Below are 15,312 nucleotides of genomic sequence, written 5' to 3' on the forward strand. Positions count from 1 at the left end.
ACCTAGCTTCAAAGTTATGAAATTTGATGTATTCAAAGAAAAAAAAAGAGTAAAACATTAGCATTAGGATGGTTCAAAAATACGTGTAAAAAAAATCTTCTGCTAGATAACGGGACACCCCTCAATATTTTTAGACTCGTGGATAGTAATATACTGAAAGAATTTTAGCTTCCTATTTCCACTGAAAGGGGGTGCTCAACCCCTCCCTCAAACTTCATACATATGTGTAGGGGGGTTAAAAAAAGTACATTTAATTGAAAAAACAATGCTACATATTATTATATGCACTAGTAATATGCATAAACATTGCATTAAAATAATTATTTACAAAAAAAAAAACATTTTTGGAAATTAAATGCTTCTAAACTTATAGCATTTTTTATACTACGGCTAATGTTAAATTAAGGGGTCATTAAGTACTGTCATAAAATTTGAGTAAGAAGCTAAAATTTTTACAGTATAATATTATTATTAAGTCTCAAAAAAATAGGGGGTGTCCTCGACTTTAGCTCGAAATTTTTTTTTAACCACCCTAATGGGTATATTCCATTATAAGTTCGCTGGCTTTTGAAAATGATGAATGTGGTAATTTAACTCATCATTTTAATTTGATGCAAAGTATTTGTTTTTGTAAATTATTTTAGGCTGGCATTTAGTTCTTGATGTACTTTTCTGAAATATACTACTGTTAAGAGATAAACTTCAAATTTAGTCTTCACTTTTCTTCTTTTACTGATTGATGATGAAAATGGTGGTTGTAGCTATAACTACAGTACTTTCTTATCTATCTCATATAGGTCAGAGATGATGAGATGGTTGAACTAGATCATTTACTGCATTCTTGCTGGCTTGAAGTTGGGCTAGGAAGTGAAAATCCTGAAGGAAAAATTAACATCTTGCTACAGACATACCTTTCGAGAATACCTTTGGATGGGTTTTCCCTCATTTCTGACCAAGCCTATGTTGTCCAGGTTTTTAGATTTTTCATTTATTTTATTTATTTACATAATTACTTTAAATTATTTTTAAGCTTTTTCCATTTTACTTAAGCATTTTTTTAAAATTAAATTTTTGTTTTTGATATTAATATAGTTTTGGTACATAAAAATATTTTCTTGCCCAATAAGTCGAATATTCTTCAATGTGCATTTCTAAGTATACAAATTTAAATAATTATCTTGCCGAACTTATGCTTTTAATTGTTTAAGTTGTTTGTTTGTAGTTGTTAGACATGGGGGACTTAACAAAATATTCATTGATTGAAAAGTGTAACCTTAATTTTTTAAAGTGTAATATTTGCTTTCTCTGTACTGGTTTTTGGCTTCATAAAATTTCCATTGGCAAGCAAAATCAGAACCCACAATTTAAAACTGTTATAAAAATTGTGGCGATATACTTATTATGCCTAAGATTTTGTTGTTATAACTATGTTCACCTCTGTGTACTCCATTTTTCTACTCTGAAAGCAAAGTGAAATTTTGTTGTTCAATTCTGAAAGCAGTATGGAGCAAAGTGGAAATTTGAAATATGATTAAACTTTTGGATCAAAGCAGTGTTTGTTATTTAGCTACTGAATTTAAAGGAATTGATATAAAACCATTTGTTCCCCTCAACACTTTAATAAACTTATTTTGAAAAATTAATTTCGCAAAAAAAAAAAAAAAAAAATTTTTTTGTTAAATTGAAATTTTAGAATTTAGAGCAGGTACAAACTACATCATTTAAACTTAAAGTAGAGAGTTTTCCTCTTCTATGTTGAGAATATCATTCTGGAGTGTTTTTCTAGTATTTAGGGGGGGGGGGGGCGGTATCGCTAACTCAAGTAGCAATATTTATCTACCATTCTACATTATGTTAAATTATACTAGAAATATTTCTGTACAGCATTTAAAATAATTGTAACAAAAAAAAATAATAATAAATAAAATTCAGACGAGGGGGTTCAGCATTTAACTTTTTGACCCAGAACACTCTTAAAATTGCACAGAATTTCGTTTAAAACTTATAAATTCCGTGATTTTAACAAAAATAAAAATAGATTTTATTTGTTTACTTCTTAACAAAGCGTACTAAACATCAAAAATTCAAAATATCGGAATCCCATAGCGGATGCAAAGAGATTGCAATTCTCAAAGTGAAGGCATCAAAGGTATAAAAACGGCTTGTAAAAGAAATATTTTTGATAAAATTATTTTTAAATTGCATTTTAGAGTCCTATGATAAACATATCATTAATATCTGTGGACACAGCTAAAGCAAAAATAAAATTAAACCATTGATTCAGCATTTTAATTTTTGAGTCATAAAAGAAAATGGAATTCTGCTTTAAAAACTTGAAGTGCGTGTTCTAACAAAAATAGACTTTTCATTTATTTGCATCCTAATAAAACGAAGTTAGCTTGAAAAATGAACAAAATATGATTCTTATATCGGATGTTAAAAGATTGTATTTTTAAAAATGTAGACATCTAAAGAAAAAAAAGGCAAGTAAAACAGTTTATTTAAAGTTAATCATCCTTGTTAGCATCGAAAAATCAAACCCATATAATTTTCTCCCAAAATAACAGTTGAACATCGCACCGCACCATAGAAACGCAAATATTGACAAGCTGGTAAAATGATGAGAATATTTTCTAATCAAGTCATTATAAAGGTTTAACGCCAGACGCTAAATGGCGATAATTTTAAAGTTAGTAACCCTATCTGAAGCGATCACATTTTTTTCCCCACCCTTACTATCCCTTTGCAGTTCTAAGTTCATTTCGCTGATATATATTATTATTGTTTATTAAATCATCAGTGGGGGAGAAAAGTGCTTACCAAACGCCTTTTCAGAAAAGTTTACAACAACACCGCTGCTAATTAGCTGTGATAAAACAAAATTATTTGAAACCAAACTTATTTCCAGCTGTTAATTTCTTTCCAAGAAGCAAACAACAAGCATTATATTTATTTGGCAGTAGCAATTTATCGCTTGCAGGAGCATCACAAGAGTGCCGATTTTTTTTTCTTTGCAAAATTAGCAGATTTTGTATAAGCTGATCCCTCTAATTTGACTTTAAGAAAGATTCCAAAAATTATCGGTTTAATATGCGTTACTTTGCTTTCAGATTTGCTCCTTCAAAAAACAATTTGTGAAAGATCCGATCTTGTTTAGCAGAATTTTGTGAAGGGTCCGTTTTGGTTGATCGGGATTTTGTGAAAGGTCCGTTTTGGTTGATCGTATTTTTGTGAAGGGTCCGTTAACGGACCCAAATATCCTCTGGCCAGACCCCTGTGTGGTCCGCGGACCCCCGGAGGTCCACGTTGCTATCCAGCTAAAATGTAAATATAATTGAGATTAAAGGGCGTGTAACGATATTTTAATTTTTGAAAAAAGGCACATTTGGAAGGAATAAAAAAGTTCTTGCTTAAGTACATGCAGGACGCAGCCCCCCCCCCCCCCCCCCCGGTAACTCCCGGAAGTAAAAACACTGCACATTAATTAATTTTGTGTACATGACGAAGTTCATATTTTTTCAAAACTGCCAGAGTAGTGTTTGCCCCAACCATAGTTAATAATGAAAATCCTAATACGTCAAAAAATACAACTCATATGAAAATTAACGCACTTAAACTAGGCCAACAGTGTTTTGTTCACTAACTTCAAAAGTTCATTTTTTATTAGTAAACTTGTAGAAATTTGGTGATAACATTTTTATTCCTAATTGAACTTCAAATCGAATTTTACTTCCATAACTCAAAGTAATAATGTTAGAAATACAAGACAAGAGCGCTGAAAAATAGACAAAACAATGAATACATAAAATTTTTAGGGAAAAAGCGTAAAAATATGTTAGAAAAAAAAAAAGATTTAACTGTGTCAAATCATTTTTTTTTTTTTTTTTTGAGCGCGCGCTCTGGTTGGGGGGCGGGGGATCCGTGAAGTTCGAAATTTTTCCAGAGAGGCTCAGCGGAAGTCTGAAATTTGAGAACCTCTGAGATATTCCTAACTATTTCATCTAAATCCAAAAACGGCATCTCAGGCGGAAAAGTAACCTCAGAACATTTGTTATAAGCCATAGTAGCTGAAGGTTAAATAATGAAAGTTTAATTAGTGGATGTAAATTATCACCTCTATTTCTTGTTTTCTAAATATTGCTTTGTCATGTAACTTGTCATGTAACACTCATGCCATTTTCTTTTTCTTTCCTCAGAATGCTACTCGAATTGTTAGAGCATTGTTTGAAGTATCCTTGCGAAGGTGTTGGTCGATGCTGACAGCTTCATTTATGAGAATAAGCTTAATGATTGAAAAACAACAATGGAGTTTTCAAACTCCATTGCATCAGTTCAAGGAATTTAGTCGTGATTTGTTGTCCAAAATAGACAGCTCGAAAATGAATGTCGATGAACTATTGGAGTTGGATGGATCCGACAGAAGAAGTTAGTTCTTATTTCTTCATTCTTGGAAGTAGTTCTTGAAACAGAAAAATCATACTGAGTATTAGATGAAAGCCAAAGATTCCATGGCAAGCAAATAACATTAGCTGCTGTAGCTAAATGGGCATTATATCCCCTTATTGAAATTTCAAACATGAGGTGAAGTGATACTCATTCTAGCCTTATCATCACAGACTTACTTGAAAATGGGCACAAGAGGATTACTTTTATGAACTTTGAAAAGTACAAAGTTTTGCAGTGGTAGTCTACTCTTTTTGATTTATGGAGCTCTGAAACTAACAAAAAAACATACTGGAAACAATGAGTCCCTGGTTTAATTTGCTGTAGAAACTTTCTTAACTGAGATACTACTCATTTATCTGAAACTCTTACTACTGCTTTATATTACCTTACTCTGAGATAATACTCATTGCATAGAATTTAAGCATTTTTCTGTTTTTTTCCATTGAGAAAAGGTTAAGACTTAAAAAATATTCTCAAAATCTAATTTTATTTTTAATATTTTCTCACATTATAGAATTTTTAACATTTTCAAACTAGTTTTGTGAATCATTTGTATTGTAAATCTGGACAAAATATAAATTTGGGATGATGAAGTCTTTGATGCCAACAAAATTTTGAGGAATAAAGGGTAATGTGGACAATGTGTGGTCTATGTCATTTAGTTACTCAGTTTGGCACCAAGTGGCTCCAATATGATTAATTAGGGTAACCAACTAAGAAAATATCTGAGTTCATTACTTTAGTTGTTGTTATAGTGGTTCCAATTAAAATTACTAAAAGTGGTAAATGACCACATATTGTGACGGCACAGACTGAAACCCCTATTCCAACAGTTTAACTTTGAATATTTCAGGAATAGCTCAATTCCATGTCCTAAAGTGAACTCTATGTGTTATTATTGTGGCATAAATTTTTTTACTGAAGTTTTTTATTGATTAATATTTAGCGATATTATTAGTATTGGTTTACATTAAAATTTATTCTTATTCTTTTCTAGGTAGGCATTTTTTCAAAGAAAGGCATTTAATCAAGGAATGTTTACTTCGCATACCGAACTTAGTTATTGATCCATTAATTCAACCAATTACCGACAGCATCCTCCGGATAACCCTGAGTATCAAACCGGATTTCAAGTGGTCGGATAAGCATCATGGCTCCGGCTCTGAAAACTTTTGGATATGGATTGAAGACCCAGATACAAACATCATATATCATTCAGAGTACTTTATTCTAACTAAAAAGCAGGCAAGTATTCTTATAATAGCCAATTTTTTCATTAAAAGTACTTTGCACCATAATTTCTTATACAAGATTTTTATCTAATATTAGTGTTAATTAGAAAAACTTGCAGAAATAGGATATCTATGTTATAAAAGTTCACTTTTTATGAATCTCTCAATTTTGACCACTGACACATCATTTATATCTCTTAATACACAGTTTCCAATTTTAAAAATTGTGCAAGATTGTCTTTTCCGAGTGATTAAAGTATAGAGAGTTGATATTAATTAAATGTAATTAATAAATCCTGTGAGTGAACAGAAAACATAGATGCTGTTCTAAATCTTTACTAATAATAAAGCTGAACACAGCTCTGTCCGGATCTCTCTCTGTCTGTCAAGATCTCTGTCTGTCAGGATCTCTGGGACGCACATAGCGCCTAGACCATTCGGCCGATTTTCATGAAATTTGGCACAAAGTTAGTTTGTAGCATGGGGGTGTGCACCTCGAAGCAATTTTTTGAAAATTTGATTTTGTTTTTTTTCTAAACCAATTTTAAGAAGATTTTTCCGAGCAAATTATCACAACGTGGAATAGTAAATTACGAAATCATCATAATGTGGAACCGTAACATGGGCGAGCCATTAAACATAGCAAATTGGCGAGATATTCATCATCCATTATTTGTTAATATACAGGCAAATCAAATGACCTTTAAATTTTCTACTACGGGCAAAGCCGTGCAGGCGCCACTAGTTAGTACATATTAGATTAATATTGTTTAAAATTTTGCAATATTAAACTGTATTTGTATTATTATTAATACCTTGAGACCCTGTGTATAACGAAACTGTCTATAACGATAACCTCTCTATAGCAATTTTTTTTGGCCGCAGCAAAATGTCAGCATGAATAATCAAACTGTCTATAACGATAACCTGTCTATTACGATATTTATTTTAGGTCCCAACAGTATCGTTGTAGACAGGTTTTACTGTATTTCTTCTATCTGGAAAAATTAAATTTTTTCTTTAGATTGATGTACTTTTCTACTGTTCTTTTTTCTTTATAAACATAAACATTCCTTACGTTCAATGATATATCAAAGATTTTTTTTATTTGTGCAGCAGTAGTTTGACAGCTTCAGATAGAAAGCTCATTTTCATGTTTTGAACCACATGATATTTTTTTTATAATTTCAAAATAGCTTTCCTAGACATTAAGAAAGAAACCTGACCATAAAAATGTTTTTAAGATGAAAAAAAAATCAACCTAGTATCTTACGAAAGACTACTAATCTGTTTTTTTTTTTTTTTTTTTTTTTTTTTTTTTCATTTTTTAATCAAATTTCTTATTGAAATTTTAGTTATGTTATTACATTCATTATTTTTTCTTGTTTTTTAGGTTATTCACCAAGAAGTTCAATCGTTGATGTTCACTATACCGTTTCCAAGAGATGTGAGACCAAACATGTATTTAATACGAGCAGTTTCTGACCGTTGGCTAGGTTCAGATCGCTCATTTATAATGTCATTTCAAGATTTGATACTACCACAGTATCAGCAGCCACATACAGGTAATTTTCAACATATTATTGTAATTCTTGTAAAGAAAATATTTGTAAGCATCTTTTACATCTTCCTTCCACGAGATTTCGGTTGTTGAGAGAGGGTGGCCGCTTTAAAGGGTTTTCGTTACAGTTGCAAAATAATTATAATACACAATATAAGCAAGTCTAATACATAGAATGAAGTTTGAGACTGTTCTAAAAGGGAAATAGTATATTGTTTAATTATTGCTTACATTTTTCGAAGAAGGGATACAATTTGTGACTTAGGTTTTTAATCTTCTCCAACAATTCTTTTTAAAATCGAATTTAAAATGTTGTTTGTTGCACTTCAAAATGTTTTTCAATTCAAAATGATAAATAAATTGCTCTAACCAATTTATTTGTTATTACGTCTGATTTTCCGATGACTTTATTTATTATCCCCAAAAATCACTTGAGGTGAAAGTTTAGTCTGCTCATGATGACAAAAAGCGAATTGATTATCAGAGGCCAAATTAGTGCCTGAAAGGCATAAAAATGTATTTGCTCAAAAGACGTTTATTACACATAGCGAATTGATTAGTTAATTTAAACCAATCCCAAACTAATATTAGATGCTAATTTTCGCTGACTCGTTCACCAGAAAATGTCTCTCTCAGTCGGCAGTGTAAGTATCCAAACACTCTTAATACATAGTTCGAGATTCATAAAATTATCTCCGATAGTGTTGTTTGCTACACACAGATTATACGTACACACTGACCAACTAATAAAATAAACATAAGTGACATATTTACTCCAAAATTATCAGAATTCATTAAAGGCCAATAAGAATTCTCCTCTTCGAACTGAAAAGCTGTAGATTAGAAACAGAAAGTGAATAGATTTTCCTGAAAAATAGAATGGACGCATCCACTCGGTGGCCATTCAGAAGGGTTGGGTGGCCGTTGCTAGGGGTGTCTTTAACATTAAGTCTATGGGCTAAAAAATCTGTGCCCCAGAAAAGTGTCCGTTAAGAAATGTCGCCCCTTAAGACAGGCGGCCGCTCGGAAAGGTTTCACCCGTATCATAAATATTTTTTTGCAATCCATACGGTGTTATTTCAGGGTCAAATACAAGGGAGGGGGAGGGAAGGGGTCATAAAACAGGAGGCGACTAATCCCAGGAATAACACTAAGATATCCTACTGTTGCTTTTAGGCAACATTATATCAAGTGCCCTATTAGTATTGGCAATATCTCAGATCTCTTGTTCTATCAGATGGCCCAGATCTCTTGTTAAAAACAAGAGATCTGGGTGGTGGATCTCTTTTGCCAAATTGTCAGACAAGATTTGCCGAATAAGAACATTTTTGGGAGGTCGCAGTGACTTCTCATTGAGGCATCTATGATATGGATACAGATTTAATTGAGATTGATGTACGTTGGAGTGTTGGTTAAATTTTGAAAGCTTTGATCAACATAAAGATGGATGAAAGTTTTTTTTTTTTTTAATTTTGTTGTTTCTTTCTTGAAATGTATTATTGTTGTGAATGACATTAATTTTAACTTATCAATGTTAAATCTTTAAACCTCCTTTTATTCTAATTTAAAGAAAATGTGTTTTGATTTAATAAGTTTATGCTTTGATATATAAGTGAAAAAGATCCTCTATAGCGGGGGCGAACTTACCTGTCACCATTGGGAAGGCTATCCTAATCACAGCATTGCAAAGCTGCCAGGTTATGTTTGCCGCAGCTATAATCTAATGTCATCAACCTAACCTCCCTTGAAATACACCGCCAGCTCAGTCATTCCATTCGAGGACTGCAGTTTTGTGCTTATTAGCACTCGTCAGTCCGGAATAGGAAGTGATTGAGCTGGAGGTGGAAAACCTCTTAAGGAAGCAAGAGTGCCAAACAAACTGGTAGCTAATGTAGAATTAGCACTGACCAGACGAGTGACCGAAGCAATTGTTCGGTTCAGCTCGAAGATTGAAGGCAAGGCATGGTATTTCATGGTATATTCATGTCTTTCTGCCTTAGCCCTGGCTAATGGGCGATAACTTGCTGAATAACCTCCCTTATTCTTAAGTGACGCTACAGCCTTATTCAGGCTTTGGCCTTTATCACAACAGATCTCCATTTGTCCTGCTGCATAGCCTGTCTTTTCCAATTCATGATCTCCATTTGTTTCAAATAATTTTCCACCATTGCAGCCCATCTTTTTTTAAGTCTTCCTCTCTTTCTGCTGTTGAACAATCTATTCTGTTATCTTTTCGATCAAGTGACAAAGAACTCACTGGCTTGAACACATTCAGTAGAGTGATGAGGGAAGCAAACCTTGCATTATAGAATTATTTGCTTTGAAATCCACTATGATAAGTTTTTTTTTTTTTTATGTGTGTGTGTGGTTGTAGAGAACTTTATTTTCAGCTACATGATGCTGAGTAATCTGAGATATATTCTAATACAGTAGAGAATTAATTATCCAGGATGTTAGGGACAATTGCTATCCTGGATATCTGGATTTCGGGGTTTTCTAGATCACTAAAAGCATCGTATTCTGATTGTTTATAAAACTCAGATTTACTACGATAAGTAGTAATGCATCTTAAAATATGCAGAAAACTGTTCAGAAATATTTATAAATACCAAAATATGTAAAAATATTAAATGAAAGCATTATTTAAAGTAGTAAAAACTGTACATTTACAGCACTTTAAAAAAATAATAATAATATCACCTCAGTTCTTGATAATGTTGTAAAAAAAATGAAAATGAAGGCTAAGAAACTTGTTTATGAATGTAAATGTGCGATTTTTATACCAGTGAAGAGTTCGTGATATCGTTTTCTTTTTCTGTAAAGGTTTGGCTTTTGCAATTAAATTACTATAGTTTTTAGATGTTGCTTTTGCATTGAATTAATATCAATAGAAATTTGTTTGTAACTTTTATGCTCTAAATGCTTTTATTTACCGCTATTCAATAAAAAATAACATTGCAATTCATCAGTATTTATTTGTTTAGTTTTAAGTTGGGACAAAATGAGGATATTATTGGATTTTTGAGTCAGTGTCATTTTAAGTTTTGTTCGAGAAAGCATTTTGGATATTTTGCCCTGTGTATCAGATGACTCTTCAACTTTGAAGTTTGTTTTTGTACTAAATTTCCCAAGTTATGTGCGAGTAATATATAAAGAAATACGCATTTATAAAGAAATGGTTCGTATTTTTTGGCATTTCGAAAAAAATGCTCCCTTTTTCAAAAATTGCTGTAATTGTGTTTTAAAACAGCAAAAAATTGAGCAAAAATTTCGCAGTTTTTGGTTTCTCAGTGTTCTGGATCCGGGATAAAATATTCTATACTGTATTAGAATAAACTTCGTGGTTGAAATGCTTTCAGTATTTTGTGGTATTATATGTAGAAAAAATTTTAGAACTTATTGTGCATTAAAATTCAAAACATTTCTTTTATAGATCTTTTAAATCTTCAACCCTTGCCAATTAAAGCTCTCCACAATACAGACTATGAAAATTTGTACACGTTTGATTACTTCAATCCTATTCAGACACAAATATTTCATACACTTTATCATACTGACCACAATGTTCTTCTTGGAGCACCTACTGGTTCTGGAAAAACAATAGCAGCTGAAATTGCCATGTTTAGAGCTTTCAATACATATCCTGGTACAAAGGTATGACATTTTTGAATTTTTTCTTGAATATGCTTGAGTCTTCTTCTCATTATTATTATTACTTTTTTTTTTTCTCACTGTTTATCAGAAGACAGTGTTCAACAACTTTAAGAGTTTGAAAAAGTCTGTAGTAGAATTGTTTTTTTTTTTTAATCTCCTTAGAGTTATAAATATGTTGGTATCTGTAACTTTCATAACCATTTCCTTCCCTCCCTCATGATAAATATGTTTTATTATTTTTCTCTGATGCAGGTTCTTAGTTCCAATAATGTAATTGTAAATGATATTATAGCATTATAAGTAAATTCACTAATTTTAGTTCTGTACTAAAGCAGTGAGTAACTTTTCCCATACAGTTGTGTAATTCACTGAATTTTTAAACATGCTATTGTATTTACAGGTTGTTTATATTGCTCCTTTGAAGGCTTTGGTTAGAGAAAGAATAGCTGATTGGAAAATAAGATTTCAACAAAGGCTCAAGAAAAAGTAAAATTCAATCATTCTTTTTTACTTTTTGTTTTTTTGGTGGTTTTCTTAAACAAACAAAGTTGAATTGGCACCAGAATGAAGTTCCAATATAGTAGATCTATTCTTACTATTCTGAGCACTCTTGGGACCGATCAAGAGTCTTCAGATTAGGGGGGTATCCATTATAGAGGGAGGCGGAATTATTGCATATGTGCTCTCCGGGATCTTCAAAAGGTGATCAGAATGTCAGGGTGTTCACATTAGAGAGTGTTCAGATAAATAGAGTCCACTGTGCTGCTTTTCAGGAAAAATAAACTCCTCTTTCACATAAAACTGATCAGAAATCAGGATTCTATTGTTTCTGGTTGCTGGTTCAGTGCTAGAAAACTTACAGAATTGATCCTTGTTTAGAACATATAATGCATTGACATGTTAAAATTATATTTCTGATTGGAATAATTTAACGTCATTTTTGCTTATACAGTGAAACTTCTCTGGGGCGACCACTCTTGGTTCCTATAAAAAGTGGTCGTTAATGGAGGTTGGTCGCTCTTAGAAGTCATTTTCGAACATGCAAATACAGCACCCATAGCTGTTTTTTTCTTCTTCCTGGGGTGTATTAATCAAGAACATTATGATAAGAACGTATTTAAATAAAGACACCTCTTTTTTTTTCATTGTTTTATATAAAATATACTTTTTTACATTACTTTCCTTTCTGATCTTTCTTTCTTGTGTAAGTTGACAACTTCTACACATTTCTCGAGTGTGAGATAACTCGCTTTTCCAGAATTTTGACTGTGATGTTCGGTGATGAATTGCAGAATGCAACTTCACTGAAACCAATTCTTGAGCTATTCAAATGTGCTAAAAATAGATTTTGTCCAAAACTAGGAATGCTCCCTTCTCCCCCCCCCCTCTCCCATAAGTAATCAAGAAATTCCATGAAACAACCTTTTGAAGAAGTTCTATTCTTATCAACCGCCCTCAATGACAGGCGCCCGCTTGACTTGCTTCAAGATGTGCATGTGCCACCTTAGCTTCCCAAAGGTCCGAAAAACAACGCCCTCTTTTTTGTAAAATTTTTGAGGTTCCAAACAGAGAGGGCAAGAAAAGAACACGTTTGGACGGGACCCACAGGAGAATAGATTTTATTAGTCCTGGCCCCACAATGTAGTCCCGTAAAAATTTTTAGGTCTAGAGAATTTTTCTTTAGAATCTTGATCTGTAGGTGTTCTAATGTGAGAATATCTTGGGTAGACATGTTGAATCCTGCGCGAAATAATTTTACAAGCCATCAAAGAAAGCGGCCATTTTGGTCCTCTTGCTCATTACGTTTTTCGCAACGGGAGTACCTACAAATTTATTTTTAGTTTTGAACTGCAGTTTTTGGAGTTTAGGAAGTCAATTGATGTATCAATTATGTCATAAAAGCTACTCTATCTGTTTCCTCAATTTTACGTGGAGATATCTCTGACATTTGTTGTTGAATATTCTTGATACTAAAAAGTGTACAAAATTAATAAATAATCCAAAATGCTCATTTTAAACTCGTGTTTATCACATACATGTTTCTTCAACAACACAATAAATAAAAAATACAATATTAGTTACTTTTAAAAAAATTTACGATCTGTTTTTGCATTGCATGTTATTGCACTACGACGGACGTCTGTATCATTTGATGCCGCAGTCACTCTTTTTGAGCAATTTTTATCAGCCCAGTCTATGTGGAAAAATTCGTAGATCTGCATCTTCTCTTGAGTTATTCTAATTAAGCTCTTCAATGATCTCTCTCAAATCTCCTATGAAAAGTATTGCAGATTGCTTGTTCATAACCTGTTAAACCACTAGCAATCGCTGGAAATGTAGCATTTTTGGACATTTCTTCTATTTCCTTGCATGCTAGTTACTGTAAATTTTCCTTATTTGATACTGAAGACCAGACTTTTTCTACCTGTATAGGTACTAGTGTTTTTCTGTCAATTACAGCAAGGTTTGTTCTGCCCTTAGTTGGTTCACTTCTCATCCTTTCAGATTATTTCACAACATGCTGTAAATAACTATCGAACACAGCATAAAGTTCATGAAAAGAGCATATAGAAATGAATCCGTGTAGAACATTGCTGATAACTTTGCCAAAAGTTTTCTTTATTTAGTGGACTTGAGACATGAAATATATAACGAGGGCAGTTTTTATTGGGAATACTTTGCTAAATAAAAAATGTTCTGGGAACGGATATTTCTGCACTCTAGCTCGGTAGGTGAATCACCACCACCAGGGACATGCACGGGGGGGGGGGGAGAAGAGACACCTGTTGGCCCGGGCCTGAGCCTGAAAGAGGGCCCAGTATTTTTAAAACTAGGGGTGAAATGTATGGGTAAACAATATGGAAGGGGGCCCGGAAAAGTCATTTGTGACGGGCCCTAAAATTTCTGTGCATGCCCCTGACCATGACATAATGTGTTCGTAGGGAACAAGTCATGAGCTAAAATATTTTTAATGCATTCTCCCCTTTCTTTCGCTATTTCCATGTCTCTCCACCCTTGTTAAAGTTGATTCTTTTCTATTAGCTTAGAAGTGATATTTTATGAAGAACTGTGTGCATCAAAGCATGGTAAGTTGACTTTGGAAAGTAAATCAGACAATTTTTGAAAGAAAATGTATCCAGTCTAAACTGGCGGTACTGTTCTGATCAATGATTCATGATATTCATGATGCTGAGAAGGCGAATCTTGACACTACCATTCACAAGTTGTTTAGTGAGAAAGCTGTCAAGTTGCTCTGTTTCAGAAATCTCATAGGGATTTATATGTTGATAGATAAAATCAACAAGTCTTTTGACATTTTCATCAAAATACTGGCTACGATTGCCTACAAAAAAAATGATGTGGGGCACACTCACAGTGATCCATTAAGTGAGAACTAGTAAGACCACGAAACACATTGCATATCATTAAAGTTTCATGATACTCTAAATGCCACTCGGCAACATACTTTTTCTCGTCTGCCCTGCAATTTCTCCGGCACTTTTCTGTGACCGTTGAATCGTTTGTTCCAACTTCATCTCTGGCTTCACGGCATTGAATTTACGATTCTATTTTTTAACAACAAATTTGCTTTGAATGAATTTTTCCTACAGGTAGGGACACTCATTTTCTAGTGCCCTTATCCTCTCTATGTACCATGTTTCATTTAGTAGATAAATGATGCAGTCAGATACACGAAAGACTGGAAACAGTAATTCAACAGTTTTGAACGTATAATTTGTAATTTTCTTCATGATCAGCAATAATCAAGTGTTTTACAAGTGATACCAGTGAACAAAACACTTTCCAATATTTGCACAGTTCCGATTTGTCACTACATCCCTTGATAAAAACTAATCTCTGTTTTAAAGCTTTCAATATTTGTGCGTAGCGATTGAATCATTATTTACTTTTTCCTCATCCTTTGAACCAAGAGCATCCTGAACCATCTTAACTCGCTTAGCAGAATTTCTCTGGTAGTCTAAAATGAACATGTTATAATGATTTTCTCAAGATTCTCAATGATTTTTTGCAGTCTTCACAGCTTCTTGTGAGCTAACAGTAGCAGCAAGTACTTTTGGAGATAAATGACTATAAAAAATCAACAAAGGTTCATTCTTCCTTTCGCTAGCACAGAAAAGAATCCTTTCATTATACGTTGTTATGAGAGATAGTTTTATTTCATTAATATAAACCAGTGCATTTTTATCTACATTGAGCATTGAGCATCAACTCTTTTAGTTCTGAAAGAATAAATCCATGCCCAGCATTTAAAAGAGGCTTTAATATTTCATTTGCCTTTTTGAACAGTTCAAGTTTTGAGGATAGATGTTGCGCATACTGTGTATTTGTTTCTCGCTCATACTTTCGAATATAAGAACTTATACAGTTTGGATGTGCATATGAATTCGCAGCAGAAAC

The 15,312-nt window shown here is 32.9% G+C and overlaps 1 protein-coding gene across 1 annotated transcript in view; it reads left to right on the plus strand.

Moving 5' to 3' along the window:
- The window catches only part of LOC129224039 (activating signal cointegrator 1 complex subunit 3-like), a 108,629-nt gene that overhangs the window by 55,186 nt on the left and 38,131 nt on the right, over nucleotides 1-15,312 (plus strand). Inside the window, exons 18-23 of the mRNA XM_054858436.1 lie at nucleotides 798-971; nucleotides 4,197-4,425; nucleotides 5,444-5,691; nucleotides 7,072-7,243; nucleotides 10,673-10,893; nucleotides 11,294-11,379. Of these exons, the coding sequence (XP_054714411.1) occupies nucleotides 798-971; nucleotides 4,197-4,425; nucleotides 5,444-5,691; nucleotides 7,072-7,243; nucleotides 10,673-10,893; nucleotides 11,294-11,379 (1,130 nt within the window). The remainder of the gene's footprint in view (nucleotides 1-797; nucleotides 972-4,196; nucleotides 4,426-5,443; nucleotides 5,692-7,071; nucleotides 7,244-10,672; nucleotides 10,894-11,293; nucleotides 11,380-15,312) is intronic.

Source organism: Uloborus diversus, chromosome 6, assembly GCF_026930045.1.
Source record: "Uloborus diversus isolate 005 chromosome 6, Udiv.v.3.1, whole genome shotgun sequence".
Taxonomy (NCBI): domain Eukaryota; kingdom Metazoa; phylum Arthropoda; class Arachnida; order Araneae; family Uloboridae; genus Uloborus; species Uloborus diversus.